The sequence below is a fragment of the Tachypleus tridentatus genome, chromosome 6 (genome assembly GCF_004210375.1).
Source record: "Tachypleus tridentatus isolate NWPU-2018 chromosome 6, ASM421037v1, whole genome shotgun sequence".
In the NCBI taxonomy this organism is placed as follows: domain Eukaryota; kingdom Metazoa; phylum Arthropoda; class Merostomata; order Xiphosura; family Limulidae; genus Tachypleus; species Tachypleus tridentatus.
This window is the reverse complement of record NC_134830.1, coordinates 74,604,416-74,625,494: the sequence shown is the minus strand read 5'-3', so window position 1 is coordinate 74,625,494 and position 21,079 is coordinate 74,604,416. Positions and strand designations below refer to the sequence as shown.

Below are 21,079 nucleotides of genomic sequence, written 5' to 3'. Positions count from 1 at the left end.
CTGACGTCGGAAGTCATCACATAGCACTTTATAGTACCTTGAAGAAGTTAACACGAAATGAATGACACTTAGAACTCCTAAGGTTAGATATGCATGTGGTATTGCTTATTAAAGTTATACAAAGTTACGCCTTTTATATTCATGTCTATCTAGTGATATTTAGAATTTTCATTTCGATAGGGGATTTGAATTATATAATTTTGCCTATTTATTTAAATTTCGTCTTTGTAGTTCTCTTTAGAAAAACAAAAACGCTGTTTCTTGAGCTAGAGTACCAGCGCTCCATATCTTTCACATACAATTAAAACTTCATATTCGATGTGCTGTTGTTTATAAATTATATAATCAGAGAAGATTAGAATACTATATTAATCACGCTTCCCTATTTTTTTCCAAACTTAGTTTAATATTAGGTTTGTAAAAATAGAAATAAAGGGAGAAAAAAGACAAACATAATGTTATATTAATATTTAAATGACTGTATTATGGAAATATGTAACACGCCTTAAATATGGCACTTGTATGATTTTCATTAGAAATATGAAGTATATAAGTTATTCTGCAATATTTGCAAAGTTCCATTGTTTTAATATGTAATGGAAATAATGTTTTTTTTTTGTTTTTTATGTATTTTAGGAAAGATACCTTAAGCTTAATATTTATATTTGATTGATTGTTTGATTCAGCTTAACAGCTCTTGTTACTGAAATAAGGTGTGTTGTTTCAAACAATTTATTGGTGATCTATAATTACAATAAAGCTTCAGCAGCGACGGTGTCTCCGCCAGGAAAGCCTCCAGCTGGCTGGGATTCAACTTTACCCTTTTACAGAAACCTGACTGTGATATTACCGGTAATATTCTCAATCATCATACTGCTAGTGGTCACCATTGTTGTTTTAGTATGCTTGAAAAGGCAGTCAGATGACAGCATAGGGAACAGCAGCGGAGGTGATTAATTTTGTTTCTGGTTTAGGTAATGTAACATAAAAACTAAGACAAATAGCCAGTTTTTCTGTAAGGTTGTACAAAATACGTTTGTAAAATTTATATCTTTTATAGATTTTAAAATGAGAATAAAAATGCTACGAGAGGCATCCTTGCACTACGACAACAATTGTGACGCGAAGTTACAACCCATTCAACTAAGCTTTAATGTTCGAAAATAATTTATGAAATCACTAATGTTGCTTGTTTGAATTGTTGAATCTTATGTATAACACTCAAAATTAAATCAAGATGTTAGTTGTAGTGTGTTTTACTCGCAGTATTATCGTATTATTTTGTTTACATTTGGTTTTATAAATACATTTTCTATTTTTGTAAAAAATATTAAAAACTTTTTTTATATTAATTCCAGATGGCCAACCACGAAAGAGTAGACAAGTTGAAAATGTAGGAATGGCAGAGTTCTCCCAGAAACCACAGAAAGAAATGGAACCAATATATAAGTCTTCTTACTATTCATCACCGACCAGAAAGCCTACGCCCGTTGCCGCTAGAGGTCGAACGCGTAAGTTTATTTACTCAATTTCAAGTTGTCGATAAATGTATAACACAAAGTTTTCATTGACTTTAATAAAGAAATTCTGCATGGTTTAATATTTTAATGTGATACTAGAATAGTATAACAAGTTATAGATTCAATCAAGAAATCAAAGTAAGTTGATTTAGTTCAAATGCTGTTTTTTTCTGTTGTTTTATTACATATATATATTAGAGACAGGAGTTTCGATGCTATCTTAAGAGAATTGAAACGTTTGACATTGTTTCTGTATAAATAAAATATTATTCTAAAAAACTGTTTATGGTTCAACAAACAAAATTAATAAAAAAACTGTAGTAATGGATAATATAAAATTATTCAGAAAATTATATCATTTTCAGGACTGATTATTATAGTATAGTATTTGTGTGGCATACTCAGTCTGCGATAGCCATCCCTAATTTAGGAGTGAAAAGTTAAAAAGCAAGCAACTAGCTAATATTATCCATCCATAACTCTTGGGCTACTATTTTACCAACGAATAGTGGGATTGACAGTCACTTATAACGCCCCCATGGCTAAAAGGCTAAGTATGTCTGAAAAGCACAATAATTTCCTTTCACTCTAGTCGAAAAGTGGCTCACTGGTTGTTATGCAGGACTATATAACTGCAAATTCTATTGTTCGCGTTCGATTAGCGCCAAAAATAAATCGCGCTTTGAACTTGGATCCGTGAGTATATTATAAGTGTGACAGTCAAATCCCACTATTCGGTCAGACAGCAATACCTTTAGTGTTTGTGGTCTTTTTTTTTTCGGTAGTTAAACTCTAAGCTTGAAATTAAAGGAGATCCACGCAGACAGCTCTTGAATGTCTTTGCACAAACAACGAAAAACAAAAATATCTTCCTTTATTCCTCGACCTGCTTTTGTCACTAAAATACTAAACACAAAAATTGAAACAAATATCAATATTAAAACAAATATATAATAATAAGTCCTTCACACTTTCCTCTTTAAGAAATTAAAACTGGTGTTATAAACTGTTTACCTAACGGGTTATAAATCAAGTCTTATCTTTACGCTCAAGATTGAGTAAATTTTGAAATCTTCTCTTCTACTTGTATTTGTAAGTATAAAATTCCAAAGGGAACAGTTTTTCTCCGTTGTTATAATACAGTGTTTTATGCAATTTTATTGCATATCAATATTGATATAATGACAAACTATGGTATTATTTCTATAAATAAGAAATGCCAAACCCTAATGTTAGGACGCTCCACTCGTAAACTGTGGATAGGAATTTCGAATCCATTTACCGAAAATGCTAGCACTTTCTGCTGGAGGGGTATTATGATGTGACGATCAATCTCAGTTTCGTTGATGAAATAGTAATCTGAGAATCAGTGGTGAATGATATTGATTAGCTGTTTTTTCTCTAGTTCTATTTTTTCTAAAGTAAGAACTTCTAGAGCAGCTAACTGCCGAATAGTAAGTTTACGGTCTTACATTTCCAAATTTCTGATTCCCCGCGGTCAACAAAGCACAGATAGACTGTCATATAGATTTGTGCTAAAAACAAAGAAATAAACAGTATTATATATATTAATACGTTTCAGCAGAGCTTTAGGCACTATTACTTTAGAACTTCGAGAAATTGCTTAAGTTATCCTCATGCCACTGGACATATAAGACCGCGTATAATTACCATCAAAGCTTCTATTGAACTCCTATTATTGTTTTATAATGTGTAGTCTGAAAATGAGTAGGCATCAAAATATCACTTAGAAAAATTAATTCAACAAAATATGGCAAAATAATACAGGTTTTCTTAATTTATTTATTATAAATTTGCTAGTTACTGATTCAACAATCTATAATTTTTCAAGTCTATGTTAAATTATTGCCGCTTTTTTTATAAATCGTACAGGTTAGTGTACAACTCTGAATAAACTATATCAAAATATAAGTCAAACTTAAATAATGTACAAACTACCATCATCAGAATACAAACAAGGACATTTCACGCAACTGGCACAGTTGTTCTTCAACTACTTTATCAAAGACAACTGTTATACACTAATTATGTCGAATATGCTGCTTAACGTTTAGTGTGCAGACACTTGTTCTAAGCTTTGTCCTACACGAGAAATATTATTTCAATAAATAATATGCAAATTATTATCACCAAGACAATGCCCAAAATAACACCGACATACTAGTTGCAAGCTATATTCGAACACGCTTCACGTGGTCACGGTCTTGTTATATTATTATTGCTTAAACCAACCCTTGTCATGTGCGTGAAAAAGCTTAATTTAGAATTAAAACCTACGTAATTAATTAAATATACTTTAATCAGCCGTCAGTGTACGCATGCTAGATAACATATAAACCCATTATTTCTATTGGATAATTGTGAAGAGTACTTTTGTGTTTATGCAAGTGCAGTAGTGAACATTTTACATTTCGTGATACCATAATTTTAATGATTCATTATTTTGTAACTGTTGTACGTTTCCAACTTCCCACCAAAGGTCTCTAAAAATCGACAATTAAGCATAAAATTTAGGATACGCTTCCTACACGAAGAACGAGCTTACACTCTAGGTAAATAATATTATTATACCATTTTTATCATTGGTGGTAATGGACCAGATGTTTTTTAATTCTTTAGGGAAGAACAAAAAGAGTTGATACAGTTATGAAACAAAAATAGGTGAAATAGCGGCAAACAAAGATAGTTGATTTTTACACTTCTTGATACCATTTATTTTAAAAAAATCACTATTCTATAATGTCGATTTATCAAAAGTTCGATCAAGAAAAAACCTCAAGTCCCTAACCTAAGATGGTGGTTATTCAGAAAAACAAGGTGTTTATACAAAAACAAAAGGTTTTATGTACATTATACAAAGTAATATTTAGTTTGTAGTCACTCCATGATTTTACACTTCGTTGCTTTAAATCTAGTAGGTTCTTGTCTTATTCATGTTCTACTACTACTACATAATACACCAATATTTAAAGGATACATTGGGGCCTGTTTCACGCAAGTAGTTAACCCTTAAAATAAGATCATTCGCTTTGAGAGTTCATTATTATTGCTTAAAAATAACATGATATGAAAAGCATTAGTTGACAGTAACATAAACTTAAGGTAATTAATACAAAATGTCTGGGTTGCTTATGGATTTCAACCCGTCATGATTCACTGAGGAATATGCTGGTCTAGATTCTACATTATTCTCGACTGCTTCTATAGCTACCCAAAAAGGGAGCTCTAATCAGAAAAAAAATATATATATACATATATTAGAACATCCGTTGTGGTACTTGTGGGTACACGTGTCACGTATGGTTCCTATACTTTGTTATTAAGAGTACGAATGCATTATATTGAGAGTATATTATATTAAACTTTTTGCCCTTAGCAATGCATATTTACTGGATGAAATAAAAAATTTAATGAGAATGGAAAAGACATAGTATGCTTAATTTTAAAAAATTACTGAACTTTAAAAAGTAAAATAATATTCTACTAACACGTTTAAAGTATACTTATAAATCGAGTTTTTTAATTGCCCATCCGCTAATAATATCGATATTATAACTCTGTTACAGTAGTACTGAGCAACATTTTGGTTTCAGGTCGGAGAGACGAGACCCATGAGTATGCTGAGCCTTATGCTTCTGTGCCACCTCCACGATGTGTTGTAGATGAGAGCAGCTGCCCAGTAATGATGTCTATGGCTGTAGGTAACCTTCTGAATTCTGGCATAGTAGTTTGAAAAATCTATGATACAAACTGACCAAGAAAACATTTTTTTCATAAATTAACACGAGAATTACTATGTATGCAACTGTTAAATTCATTTTTCAGGGTATGAACTATTTATCTGCCAAATTTCCTATGGGATCATGACTTTCTTGCATGACTATAGGATCTGTTATAGCTAATGAAAAGATAATTCTAATTATTATAATATAAGTAAGAACGCAAGTACAATATGATAAAATAGCTATATTCATTACTGTTTAAAATTTCAGTTTTGTGAGTAGCTTGCTTAATCAGTTCTGTCTTTCTTTTAAACGCATAGCTACATGAGGGACTTTCTGTGATTAGTCCACTTTTAGCATTGAAAATCAATTTTTTTAGCGTTATAAGTTCTTAGAATTACTTCTGAGTCACTGAGAAAGGCAACTTGATCAGATTTAAATATTAGTAACGTACAAGTCACGTCAAAATGTTTCCATTACTCCACAAAATTTACAAGTAATTATTAATAGTCTGGTTCTAAGTATCTTTAAACATTCTTGTAGTGGTTGATATATGGTTTAAATTTTCCACCTCTTCCAAAGACCTACCTGCATGAAAAACAGGCTGACCAAATTTCATCATTTTGTAACCATTCGTACGTGGTCATAAAGATTTAGAAATATCATCGTGAAGTTTCTGCAAAATATTATCAGCACTTACATGAATAATTTGATCAAGAGATCGTTTGTTACAATACCACATCATCGTAATCAACCGACCTAAATTATTATTTTGCAATGTATTTAAGTACCGTTTTTTGCATTTCTTGGGTCAGTTTTCGATTGCAACAAATCGCTAATACATATCATTACCACTTGTCAAGTTGAAGAAGACAGAACTCATAGTATGTTTAGTAAACTGTTTTTCTTTTTACAATATTTAATTTTATTATTTCAATTATAGTATTAGTATTCTTTACTTTTATTGCCTGACTATATTCTACATTTATTTTGTTGTTGTTGTTGTTTTCAATTAAGCACAAAGCTACACAATGGACTATTTGTGCTCTGCCCACCACGGATATCGAAACCCGGTTTTTAGCGTTGATAAGTCCGCAGACATACCGCTGAGCCACTGGGGGGGCATTTATTTTGTTATTTATTACCGTTTTTTTAGTTCTGTTTCTATAAATATTAAAATAAATATTACTGTCAGTACTGCATTGCCATCCGACTCTGTAATTAATTTGTGACATGTTACTTAGATATTAAGCTGTTAAAGTCATTCATCTGTCCACATACATTGTTCAGATAGGCTATATAATGTTTTTCGCATACTAATTTCACTTTTTTCAAGGGATAGAGAATCAGTTATAACAGCAAACAATTAGTTTTTATATGTTCTATAAATTATCTATATTGCCTTAATATTAGTTTCATTAACTCTATTGGTTAAAATGTTTATTGTATATAGTACTCTTTTTTTTCCTAAGACAGTTATTTCACCAGGTTAGCTTGATATAAGCTAGCCAAACCACATGATATATTATTAGATTATAGCTCTAAATATTACTAACAATGAGGTGTGCCAACTTATGAATCAATGCATTTTAAACAGTACATTAAATTAGCTATATTAATTACTGGTTTGATTTTTATTTCCGACCTACGTATGTGGCCTGCTTCAATCAGAACTTAATTATAGTTATCTTAGCCTTGATAATTAATCGAATCTTTAAACATAACGCAGCTACAAACTAATCTTCTTAACGACTTTTCAAACTGTTTTTGAGGTATTTTTGAACATCCACATATATAGTTTTACTGGTACAATCAATGTTTTTGTGCTGTGCAATATTTTTTTATTTGAAATAATAAAGATTGCATGATCATTAACTAATCAACAGTCACTATTAATCATCTTGATTAAATATCTGAGTGAAATAATTCAATTACACACATTTTCCAACAATCAAAGTTAATATTTTTCAGCCTGATGAAATACAAACGATGAAGCCAGATTGTCTTTTAAAGTCTTTTTCAGATAGCACTCAAATTATTAACTAGATATGTTAGCTAATTTTATATGGTAAACATCAGATGAAGTGTGTACTTTGTAGATTCAACCAAAACGTTTCCTAATCTGAAATATAAAATAAGCTTAAACATTGTACACGAAAAACACACTTACTTGGTGATTAAGGGCTAAGAACAGACACACGAAAACACAAAAGCATACTGTTTCGTCAAATTCTATACTTTAACCTAAAACTTGCCCCAAAATCATGATAGAACGTCTAAAATCACCAGTGTTTCCCCACGTATTTTCAAATAAGTAGCAACATTAAGTAACCTCATTTTGCTGGCATGATATATATGCAAATGTGTTTTATTCTATATCACAATACAAACAATTAAGTCATATTCAGAGTGTATATAATATCACTGCTGTTAAATCACAATGCATGGTTATGAAAGTGCAATAATTTTATATCTTATACATAAATAGCGCAGTTGTTGCATTTTACGTGCAAGTTTCTGCTATGCACAAATATTATTATTTTTTCTTGCAATTAAATAAAACACCAACTGTTAACTTTCATGTGGACGATTGGTCATATCGCCTCAAGCAGTCATAGATATGCATGATCTATATAGGTTAAAATCATAGGTTTTATAAATTCACAAAGTTTACAGAAGGAAAGTTTAAAATTTTCTATTTTAATACATTTTCCATTCGACGTTTCCTGTCGTAAATAATGGTCTACTGACGCCTACACTTTACGATGAATTTACGACTTTGCATGCAGAAAGACATAAAATATTTGCCCAACTCCAACTAGGCAAAGCGAGAAGGTTCAAAGATTATGGTATTTTTATTTAATACCAACATTTGATGATGTCTTCTAATTATGCTCTAAGGTGAAAAAGAAAAGAGATATTAGGTGGGGAAACTTAAACATCAGTGAATGTATTATGATATATGTCATAAATGTTTCTCGTTTACACGTTCTAATAATATGTGTATTTTCTTATAGCAAATCCACATCGGGCTATCTGCGGAGTTCACCGAGGGGAATCGAACCCCGGTTTCAAGGTTCTAAATCTGTAGACTTACCGCTGTACCAGCGGGATTGTTCTAATAATTTTATAAGTAAAAATTATAAATTAAAGTTACTTCAATAATATTATTTGGTGTATTTACAATATTTGTATATACTGAAGATATGGAGACTTGTCCTTTGCTGATAGAAATGGATAACTCATTTTGCCGAAAGTGCTAGTAGAAACAGTCAATGTACCCGTAAATTTGATATCTTAGTGCTTACTTTATTCGGTTTGGCTTGTTTTATCCAAGATGGATTATATACATTTTTCAACTGTATGATGTTGTTTGCGTTTATATTAACGGTATTTTCTTACCGGATCAAGTAATTAGACAGCATAAACTATTAATCTTAGTTTTCTTAATTCTGAAGCTGACTATTCTGTCTGATTTTCCAAAGGTTCCCGTACACAAATAGACTTTTTATTTTGTTACTTTTGTTCATAAAATGTTTTATTATTGTTGACTGAGAATTGAATTATATTTCTCTGCTGAATTACATTATAATGTATTTTTGTAACATCTGAATTAAATTCGGAGGCAGAGAGGTGATTCTTGTATCAACAGGTTCGATTTATTCTTGTTGAGTTTTAAAGTGGTCTTTAAGGGTTTCTTTAATTGTATATGAAAGTTTGGTCTCCGGAATGCATGTTACCATGTATTACAAAAGAAGATAAGATTTGAATTTCCCGTATACGTTAGTGTGTAAGGTTGATTTAGTAAATTTTATGGTATGGACTAAAGCAAGGAAGAACACGATATCATTAATTTTGAATTTCTTTTGTAAACATATACAAAGGTTTATTGATATTAGGCGGGAACATTTTCAGTAGAAATTTTTGAAGTGCGGCTTTATATAAGGGGCTGAGTGTTATTTCGATTTCTTCCTTTGAGTGAGCTCGATTGTAAGGCTAGAAGTCAAATGTCTTGAGATAGATGACGGTTGCTAGATTTGAACAAGAAAAATCACAACCTCTCTCAGTAAAATGGATGATAACATCAAACGACACGCTTCCAATTACTCATAGTGAAACGGAGAGACAAGTACAAAGAAGGAAATTCCATCCCAGATCTTCGTAAAAAAGTACAAACTCACTGCCAAAATTCAAATAGACAAAAAAGGAGGTCGTTTAAAACATGGTGGTATATTTGTTTAATCACTAACCTAAATATTACATACACTCAGTCTGTAATTTTAAAGAGCATGTAAACTTTTATCACCCCTGTTTAATATCCTATAAAGTACTTTTCTTTACGAAATGTGAACCTTTCTGTCGCTATTCAGGAAATTAAAGAAATGCCAGAAGATGACTTACCGATTTAAAATGTGAAATACTATCTTTCAAAGTAATAGTGAACCCTTATCAGCTAACAGATCGAATAATTCAACACAACTGTTTCTTCAAGTATTCTGCTTCAAACAAAAGAGAACAAATATCTGCCAAAGTTAAAACCTCCACCAAAAGTATACAATTATACAAGTTACAGAACACAAAATTCAAGCCACAGCTGAAAATATAGCATAAAATCCACAACGAATGCTTGTACATCCGACCATTAAACCCAGACAACCACTGAAACCGTAAACCAACCAACCAAATACAAATATACAACTTAGTCAGGGAGGTTGACTCTTCAAATGTCGAGTAGGAAAACGACGAAGAAAATGTCAATTCCAGGGACTGTCGCTGCTATAAACTATAAACTCCATCAAAGTTGATAAACTAAACGTTCAAAAAACTCTTTGACAAAGTTATGAGACATTATACTATCGGATAAATAGTTAGTTAGTTAGTTTTTATATCAACGCCACATTAGGTTATTTACTTTATCCACCGCGTAGAATATGACTCCATATATAAGCAGTATAAGTCTTAAACTTACCGATATATCACCGAGGGGCAAAAGAATTCGATGGCGTTTACCTTGTAAACTATCTCGAAAATTATTCCCTCAGTTTTCTCTTGCTATAGTTCCCAAATGAGACAAAAGCAACATACACAGTTATAAAACTAACCAAAATAAGCTAATTTCATCATTAGTTTATTACATTTGTAGCGAGAGAAAGCGGATAGACAGAGATTCTTTAATTTTTTTATCTCGTCGTGGAATCCACATAAAATACCTGCTATGATATTGTGGTCGTTAAAAGCTATGACTTCGACCTAAAGAAAATCTCAGTGTCGAAACCGAAATATCATATCACTCCAGAAACAAGCAGGATAAAAGCATTAAAACAAATCCCCAGTGGCACAGCGATATGTTTTCAGACTTACAACGCTACAAACTTGGTTTCGATAAATGTCGTGGGCAGAGCACAGGCAGCCCATTGCCTAGCTTAATTATAAACAAACCAACTCGTTGAAATAAGACTTCCTTTTGTTTATACTGTCTAAAATATCCTAAGAAAGGGTTAATTTATTGTCTTCATCAAGAAGTAAACTTTCTAAAGAAAAAATATTAATGAAAAAAATACATGTGATATAACATATAGTACGTAACAAATAAAGAAAAGAATGCACCATGAATGTCAACGAGTTTAATTTGATTATTTTTACTATTAGTTTTATTTTATCTTCTGCAGCAAACAAGAAACGATGGTCCATATGCAACAATAAAAAGAAGTCCACCGAGACCTGTTTGTTATCTGCCTTCAATGAGCCAAGGTGAGTGATTAAAATTATTAAAGAGTATTACATGTTAATACAAGTTTATATTTATCTAGCGCTTGGCATAACCTAGTGACTAGCGTACCGGATTGTGGAAAGTAGAGTTTTGGATTCGCTTTTTGTTGCCGCAAAATCACGTTCAAATTCCACTACTGGTTAAGTGGAGCCTAAGAATTGATATCAGTAAACTAGCTGCCTTTCATTTGCACTTATTATTTCAAAATTAGTTATGGCTAGCGTGGGTAGTTATTGTATAGCTTTGCTAGAAGTTCCAAACAAACAAATATTTGCAGTGAGATAAGTTATTTTATAATTCGAGCTTTATCTGGACATTAAAACAAGAAATACAAAAATTAATCAAACTAATTAAAAGATGTTTCAAATCTTCTGTAAGAATCACTGTACAGAAATGTATTTAATTCATTTTTGACCAAGATGAACCTATTGATGTGAATTATGTTTTATGACAAAGTGATAAAGTTAGGTAAAATCTTTACTCAATAAATAATGTTTCGTATGAATGGTTACGTTTGCTCAAATGCAATTTAACTATCAATTTAGAAACAATGACTCAAGTCAAGTACTCTGCTAGAATTGTTAACAGATACAAAAGTACATAATCTTCTGTTTAATGCTTGTCACTTTCAGCACAACTATCATTAAAAAAAACTTTCTCCGTTGTGTTTATACACTACAACTTTAAAAAGTTGCCATTTACATGAGTATTTAGTAGCACAATTTAGAAGTGTCGTTCTAAAAATCGTTTCTCTGATGGAACTATTCAAGAAATTGTGTCACTGGATTATATGTACCAACTGCAAAGGAATACATCTGCCAATACAAAACCTGTGATCTCCAAAAACTGATGACAGACAGTGAGAAAATACGATTTATTCAACAGTTTTCATACTGTTCGATATGTCTAATTCCTTCAAAGTGGTCAGGTTTCGACTACTATAAAGCGAAGTGATATATATGACAGTCAATATGCAGATGGAAAGAACTGTTTCGACAATGCTTAGAACCCAAATGAATGGTTCATTGTCTAGTAAATTGCGTATCACATTTTATTTTAGTTTGATTGTTGTGGTTTCTTACTTACATAAAATACAAAAGGCATTTCCCGCTTGTGTTGTTCCGATGAAGACCGTGAAGTTATGAATGGTATGGAGGTAACGTTTTCTTATTAGATAATGCGTTATTTGATTCAAAGAGGAAATGTCATCCAGAGTAAATCTGCTAAACTTCCATTTTGATTTACAAAGACTTTTCCAAGAACATAATGCAACACTTTACCGTACGGATGTTTTCAAAACTTTGTTCGAATGATATGACAGTAACTTTAATCATCTTTTATGGTTAGTAAAACTACGGAATATTTGGAGCAATGTTTGGAGACACCATCGCATTCGTCATTGTAATTCAAGGAAAATATATCTGAGCCAATAGCAGACCATGCTCCTCAACCAATAAGATAAAATTGTAGAAAATGCTTTCTGGAGTCTTGTAAAGTCCATTCCGAATACACCGCAAACTATTACTTATGATAAATATAGTCTAATCTGATACTAAATGGTACCCTGAAAATGACTAGTTAGTGTAGGAATATGTTCATTTCTAGAGCAGTATATGTGCTAATACTTCTTTCTATATGTTATCGAAAAGAGATGACGTATTTAAGTCATTGGTTTCCAAACCTTTTTGTTCGCGGACAACTTGTATTTTTTTATTTAGGTATACTTTCATTGGATTTGTTTATACGCTATGTTATCGCTTTCTTACTGTAATTTTCCAAGCTTTTCTCTGACCACCTGAAACGAAGCTGGATTAAAGATTGAAAATCTTTGTTTTAGCGTAAATCCTAGTTTGAAATAGCAGTTTAAAAAGGAAAAAAATAAACTAATTTAACGTATAGATTGGTTGTAAACATAACAAAGGTAACACAATTATATAGTAACCTATATGTTTGTTATGGATCCATTAAGTATTTTGTTAGGTTTAAGGCTTAAATTCTTGTGTTTCTAAGGTTTTAAGCTGTAGAGAACAAGAAAAAAGCATAAAATTACAAACAATGTCACCACTAGACTTTCGTCCGCTCTAGTATCTCAAGGAATTCGATCCATCGCTCAATGCTGTGGTTAATAATGTCTTTTCTTACAAGTCAATTTAAAAGGTTTCTGGCTTTAAGGCATAAAATTATTTGAACATTCCAGTATTACAAGTACTCTTTGTTAAGTATGATAAAAAACAGACTTAACGATATATAAGTTAACACAGTAAAATATCCGTTGTTAGCTCTAAAACTACTACCTAGTTTGAGAGTTTCAACTTATATATGACATATTTATCATTTATGTTAAGCTTACTGTAGAAAGTTTCAAAATGTAAATACCACTAAAATAAAATATCTAAGAAAAGTGGAACAGACAACAAAAATAACGTAAACGCTGAATACAAACGATGTAAAACAATTTTATTAACTATACATTTTTCTAAAAATCTTTCAGTATTTAATTACTACTTATATCATGTTGCTAATTTATCAGAAAAATAAAATGATATTGGATTTGTACAATCACGTATTGGACTCTTTATTTTTATGGATAAAATAACAGTTCTGCTACGTGTTTAATTTTCAAAATTTGAAAAAATGGATGAATATTTTCAAGACGATAATATAACTTTTATATTATTAAATTTTACGCAATTTATAATAATGTTTACTAATGCCTGGATTCTTAGAAATTTGACTTTTCTTTATACTATTTTACTCAGATAGAGTATTTTAATGTTACATTTTGTTCCCATTATTCTCTAGATGTATAATGGTTTTACATTTTCAGGAACCCTCTGTTACAATCTAATTGCAGATGTTAAGCTCAGATCAGCTCAACAGATCGTCTCTCCAGAAAGATCAGGTCCATGTTGTCAATCTGCCTCTAGTCCATCTGGATCCAGTGGAGAGAGACCAACTAGCATGTGAAGGTATGTAAAGTATGTCGCCTTATATAAAAATGACTTCACCTGTGTTGCAAACAACACTTTTGTTTGTAAATAAATGAACAAAACAATTATTTTTCTTTTTCGCTTTTAGGTTTATAATTTTTATTTTGCTACAATATGTAGAGCAAACTTGTCTCAGAAAACCTAAATTGCTAGACGACATTTCATAACAAAATATATTTCTCATTCAATTATTTTCCGAGCACTTTCTGCTTACAGACCAATTATCGATTTACACACACATAGAAAAAAATCAATCGGATGCATTTGTTTTGTTTGTTTTTTTAAATTCACACAAAGCTACTCGAGGGCTATCTGTGCTAGCCGTCCCTAATTTAGCAGTGTAAGGCTAGAGGAAAGGCAGCTAGTCATCACCACCCACCGCCAACTCTTGGGCTACTATTTTACCAACGAATAGTGGGATTGACCGTCACATTAATACTCCTCCATGGCTGAAAGGGCGAGCATGTTTGGCGCGACGGGGATGCGAACCCGCGACTCACAGATTACGAGTCACACGCCTTAACACGCTTGGCCATGCCGGGCCCAATCGGGTGCAAGCCAAAATTTCTGCATGCTAAAAATTGTTTGTTTGTTTTTGAACTTCGCGCAAAGCTACAAGAGGGCTATCTGCACTAGCCGTCCCTAATTTAATAGTATAAGACTAGTGTGAAGGCAGCTAGTCATCACCACTGGTCGCCAACTCTTAGGCTACTCTTTTATCAACGAATGGTGGGCTGACAGTCACATTTTAACGCTCCAACGGCTGAAAGGGCGAGTTTGTTTGGTATGACAGGATTCGAACCTCCCATCTTCAGTTTACGAGTCGAGCACCCTAACCATGTGGCCATGCCAGGCATAACTTTTAATGTTGTTGAATATAAAAAAGAAAATTGCAAAAAATTAGTTTTGGGATATTTGTGATCAACATTAGCAAAATGTAACAAAATATTAATAGAAGTGGCAAATTCATTAAAGAACAAAAATATTCAAAATGTAAAACGCAATTAAAAAAATATCAAAGTTTAAAGTACGTAAATTTTTCTTGACCAAACGTCAAAATTGGAAGACTCTAGAAGTTTTGGTAGTTTTATGCTACCTACCAACATCAGAAGTACAATCCTATATAAAGTCTTATTCATTTCATAGCATAAAACTTTAACTGATTATTTAATATTCAATTAACTTTAAGTATCAGGTTTATTCAGAATAATGGTGTTTTGCTTTGTGTTGAGTGATGTGTTTCAACAATGTGTTCAGTAAGAGAATAAGTGACATTTTTTGTTACGTCCCAAACCTCTATATTAATTAAGATGACATTTCAAATTACGTTTAGTTCGACCAATATATTTTTGTTGCATTCACACCTAATTTAGCATATACAGTTTATCTCTAAAATGTCTTTTTATCTTTCGTGCTAGTAATTATTATTTTGATTCCATTAAATAGTTTAAATTATTTTTTGAATACACTGATTATTTGGCTATTTATACATTGTCTGTGTACAGTAATATTACTCTATTATAAATTTATTATCGTAGATACTGTTAACCTGGTACTATGTTTGACTATTTTTGAATTGTGAATTATTTGTATTACATGTTCCGTTATACAAACATTATAATCTCTATCTTTAGCAGTGAACCCTAGCATGGCCAGGTGGGTTAAGGCGTTCGACTTGTAATCTGAGAGTCGCGGGGGGACGTTATAAAGTGACGGTCAATCCCACTATTCATTGGTAAAAGAGTGGCCCAAGAGTTAGCGGTGGGTGGTGATGACTAGCTGCCTTCCTTTTAGTCTTACACTGCTAAATTAGGGACGGCTAGTGCAGATAACCCTGGAGTAGCTTTGCGCGAAATTCAAAACAATACCAAACTTTAGTAATGATTTTTATATAATTCAATCCGTTTTCCAATTTAGTAGGATTGGAACCAATTTTAAATGATCTGTCTGTACAAATTTAAAAAGCTGGTAGTTTATTTATGAATAAATAAAGATTGAATATGGTTTCCGATAAACAATTGTAGAAATAGTTCCATTATCATATAACAAGGGTATTAAAAAATAAACAATTATCTTGTTCAATCTCATACGTAAACTGAACAGACTTGGAAGGATCAACATTATTTAGATAATCAACAAATGTTTTAACTCAATATCTTTATGCCACCAAACCAAAAATGTGTCAAAAAATCAAATTCGAGAATAATACAAAAAATATATGTACAATTCAATTTTTATCAAGCATTATACTATATTTAACAATACAGTAATATTACTATATATACAAATTATAAATAGCCAAATAGCCAGTGTATTCAGAAAAAATAATTTAACAAATCAAAATAAAAGTTTCTAACAGTAGAGGTAAAAGAGACATTTTAGAGAAAAGATGTGAATGCAACAAAAATATATGAGTCAAACTAAACTAATTCGAAATATTGAACGTAAAACTTACGTATCTTGTTCAACACATTGTTGAAAGAGATCAATCGATACAATGTATGAAACACTAATTTTATGTGAACCGAGAACTCGATGGTAATTCAATGTTAAAGAATCAACGAAAGTTTTGTACTGCAAAATGAATGACTTTGTTAAATAAAGATGAAGATGATAACTGATGTTAATGAACAATTTTGTAAAGAAATATTGACTCTTTATGTACAATATTCATACCACTCTCAGAGATTACAATGAGTTAAAACTTTTCTTTCTAAAAATATTCCCTTGCCATTTAGGTTTTTACTGATGATGTTGGAAGGAAGCGTAAACCTGCCGAAAGAGTCAATCTCTTTTTATAATTTTGGCGTTTGGCCATGTAAAATTGTATTGTTCATTTTAACGTTAATATTTTGTTTCTTTTTTTGTTATTACATTTATTGCAAAAGTTTCAGTAATTAAACTTTATTAAACATGTAATAACTCATGTCAGATAACAAGAAATTTGTTTCAGTCCCACTATTAGAACTGTTACAAATTACATGAGGATCAGTTTGACTTCACCTCATGTGAATACTATTATTTTTTTGCTGTTCTTATAACTTAATATGTTTGATTATAGGAAGTGAGAAAGCCGTGAGACAATTAAAAAATTACGACTGTTGTTCTATAGTTTTATCCATTGGAAGTACGAGGGCTGTTCAAAAAATACGCGGACTGACGTCATAAAACAAAATGTACTTTATTTAGAAGTTACAGGTCTGGGACCCCTTCAAAGTACTCTCCTCCCCAACGCACACACTTATCCCAACGGTGTTTTCACTTGTTGAAACAGTCCTGGTACGCTTCTTTTGTAATGTCCTCCAGCTTCTTCGTCGCATTTGCCTTAATCTCGGGAATCGTCTCAAATCTTCTTTTTTTCAAGGGTCTTTTGAGTTTGGGGAACAAGAAAATACCTCAAGGAGCAAGGTCAGGTGAGTAGGGGGGTGGGGAAGAACAGTGATCGAGTGTTTGGCCAAAAACTCACGAGTTCTGAGGCACAAATTTCACAGCAATGCGGTGCATCTTCAATTTTTCAGTCAAAATCTCGTAACAAGATCCAACTGATATCCCACACTCTTCAGCAAGCTCCCTGACAGTCAGACGTCGATTTGCCCGCACCAAGGGGTTGATTTTGTCGACGTGTGGGTCGTCAGTTGACGTGGAAGGACGTCCAGGACGCTCATCATCTTCAATGGACTGTCGACCATCCTTAAAACGTTCATGTCACTTGAAACATGCCGTACGCTTCATAGCAACATCACCGTAAGCCGTGTTAAACATAGCAAAAGTTTCAGTCGCAAAGTTTCCAAGTTTAACACAAAATTTCACAGTGAGTCGTTGCTCCTTCGGGTCATTCATTCTGAAATCCGCCAAACGAAAAAATCGCACTTCACTTAAAACCGCGTAGCTAATACACAAATGAAGATATCTGCAATCGGGAAATGGCGTCGTAATCAGCTGATTTGTGCGAACCTAGCGACACCAAGCGGATTCCCCTGGAACCAACTGGAGCCGCGCAATTCAAACAGTCCGCATATTTTTTGAACAGCCCTCGTAGTATATCCACCACTGGAACTGGATGGAGAAACAACATACACTAACACAGAAAAAACCGAGATATTTAAAAAACACCTAGAAAACACGTTCAAAACACATCATGAACCAGACATGAACAGATACTTTTATAATACAGTCACAAACTTTATTGATCAAAACAGAAGCATTTTTACACCTAAATTTCCAGTCAACACTATTACACACCAAGAAAAACAAAGACTGGAGCACTCATCAACTGATAAAACATATCACTGTAACAGAAGTCGTAACTGCTATTAACAACACAAAAAACAAAGCCCCTGGAGAAGATGGTATTCAAGCTATCCTCCTAAAACAAGGCACTCAGAGTGTATATGAACACCTAACAGCGTTATTTAATCTCTCACTATCAGCTGGATATATCCCCGTTTCTTGGAAGGAAGCAATAATATTAATGATCCAGAAAGAAGGAAAGCCAGCGAATAAACCAAACAACTACCGCCCGATTAGCTTAACCAGTTGTATTGGCAAAGTATTAGAGAGGATAATTAGTAATCGTCTTTCAGTTTACTTAGAAGAAAATTCAAAATTACCAGAAATTCAAAACGGATTTCGAAAAAACCGACAAACTACAGACCACCTGATTCGACTTACAGAATCAATTACCGACAGCTTCAACAAAAAAGAATGCACTGTAGCTTGCTTTCTCGACATTGAGAAAGCATTTGACACAGTGTGGCATAACGGCTTACGACATAGATTGCTTGAAATGGCATTACCCCAGGAAACAATTCGCTGGCTGTCCAACTTCCTGGATAACAGAATGTGTAAAGTAAATGTAAATGGGGCCCACTCAGGGTCCCTTTCACCCGAAGCAGGAGTCCCGCAGGGAGGGGTTGTTAGCCCTATATTATTTATCATGTACGTGAGTAACATGCCTCTGTCGGACCTAAATTTAGGTTATGCATCCCAGTTCGCTGACGATGTAGCAGTCTGGAAAAGTGCCCCCACTCCGTCAATAGCAGCAACGAACCTACAACCAGTCCTAAATAACATCGAAGAATACTGCCAGAAATACAGAATCAAAATTAATATTCCAAAAACCCAAGTCATAGTATTCAGCAGACTGAATAAGCTGAAAAAAGATCCACCAAAACTCTATATGAATGGATCACTTTTACTGACTGCTACTTCTGCTAAATTTCTAGGTCTAACCTATGACTCAAAATTAACGTGGCTACCACATATTAAAAATGTACTGATACGAATCTGGAAAAGAGCAAACTATGCAAGAAGTCTTTCAGGTAAAATCCAAGGAACATCACCAGACAACATACTTAAAATCTACAAAACGTACATTAGACCAACAATAGAATATGCATCACCTGCCTGGATTAACATAGCACCCACACATGTATAGAAACTTCAACGTATACAAAATTCTGTACTAACTTCAGCATATAAAGTACCACGTAGCACCTCAACCACATTCATGCACAAGTATGCAAACATAGATACAATAGCTGAAAGACTCTTGCATAATTCTCTAAAATATTTCAATAAGAATTGGCATAAAAATGACTTAATGTGTGATCTCGACAGATATCACGTACATGATGTAAATGGTCCTAAATACCTCTCCCCTTTTAACATATATTTAAGAAATGTAACACAAGCTGGCCACTATGCACTAGACACTTAGTCCTTGTTTCTTTTATTTTTATAATTATTATTTTCTTTTTAATCATTATTATTTTTTTATTTTTTTTTCTCTTTTTGAATTATTATTCAAGTATTGAATAATAATAATTATTATTACTTTCTTTGTGTGTGTGTTACTACAAGTAGTAGTAGCATTCTCTCAATCGAGAAAAAGGAGAAAAATACAAAAAAATATATATATATGAAAATACAAAAAAAATATATATGGAAAAAATTTAAATGAAGAAAAAAACCAAAAAAACTTCTTGTTCGTCCATGCATGGACTGAGCCCTGAAATGGACCTGAGTATGATGTTATACTTTTACTCTGGCCCAAAGCTTTAAAAAAACAAAAAAAAAACCCTAAAGACAGACGCTATAATCGTTCGGGAGGAAGGAAGAGGCCAAATGTACCTGACCCTCCTGGGTATTTAACAACATCAATACCCAAATACCCACACAGTCAAACAGCCCTCGTAGGATTAAAAATAATTTTGAATATTCCCCTGGCAAGTTTGCCGGAAGAATAAAATAAATTTGTTTCACATATACATTCAGTATAACTGAATAACAAAAGTATTAATCAATATTTGAATATGGGGCCATAATTTCATATGAAAACTTTCTATGAATTAAAAGTATGCATATTTTAGAATTTCAGCTACTGTTTTAAGCATTAACTTTGGTTCAAAAACTTAAGATAACAGTATTGGTTTTTGAGAATTTTTAAAAATTAAACTGAATAAAATTATAAATATTTATATGTTTCTATATATGAAATATTGAAAACGAAACTTGTTCTCATATCTTGATACACATTTAATCAGATGATATTAAACTGCTTAATATTTTTGTCTTTGAGACATGAAAAATAAAATCACTCAGAAAATTTTTAACTGACCCAAACCGAACTCTTACAGAGTAGAAAGGTAAATTTATGTTAGTGACAGCTCTATTAGTATGTGTATATAAAGATATTTCTGATATCTATCCAATCGTTTCGCCAGTTTGGCATTAATCCCGTGAAGACTATTGCAAGTAGAATTAAAAGTAATTTTGAATAGGCATGTGTGAAGTCTATCCAAAGAATAAAATAGATTTGTTTTAAGTAATGAATGGGCTGCTTAAAACCTCTAATGTAGAGCATGATTTCTTATTAAAAGTGATTACACGTGCCACTTCTTTCTAGTATATCTCTATAAATGTTTTCTTCTCTCTCACTATTGAATCTCTACTTAAAGTGTTCCGATGCATAACAATATTTTCATATTTTGAAAACTTAGCTTTTTAATAGTTCTCATCTAAAAAGATGCAAAAATGCCAATAGATATAACCAAA

General features: G+C 32.3%; 1 protein-coding gene across 2 annotated transcripts in view; it reads left to right on the top strand.

Moving 5' to 3' along the window:
* The window catches only part of LOC143252818 (cell adhesion molecule Dscam1-like), a 136,727-nt gene that overhangs the window by 113,477 nt on the left and 2,171 nt on the right, over window positions 1-21,079 (top strand). The window contains exons 22-26 of one of the 2 annotated variants that reach the window (XM_076505555.1): window positions 761-949; window positions 1,359-1,511; window positions 5,135-5,238; window positions 10,933-11,014; window positions 13,861-14,002. In XM_076505555.1, the coding sequence (XP_076361670.1) occupies window positions 761-949; window positions 1,359-1,511; window positions 5,135-5,238; window positions 10,933-11,014; window positions 13,861-14,000 (668 nt within the window). In that variant the 3' untranslated portion in view covers window positions 14,001-14,002. The remainder of the gene's footprint in view (window positions 1-760; window positions 950-1,358; window positions 1,512-5,134; window positions 5,239-10,932; window positions 11,015-13,860; window positions 14,003-21,079) is intronic. The other variant, XM_076505556.1, reaches the window with a different exon arrangement.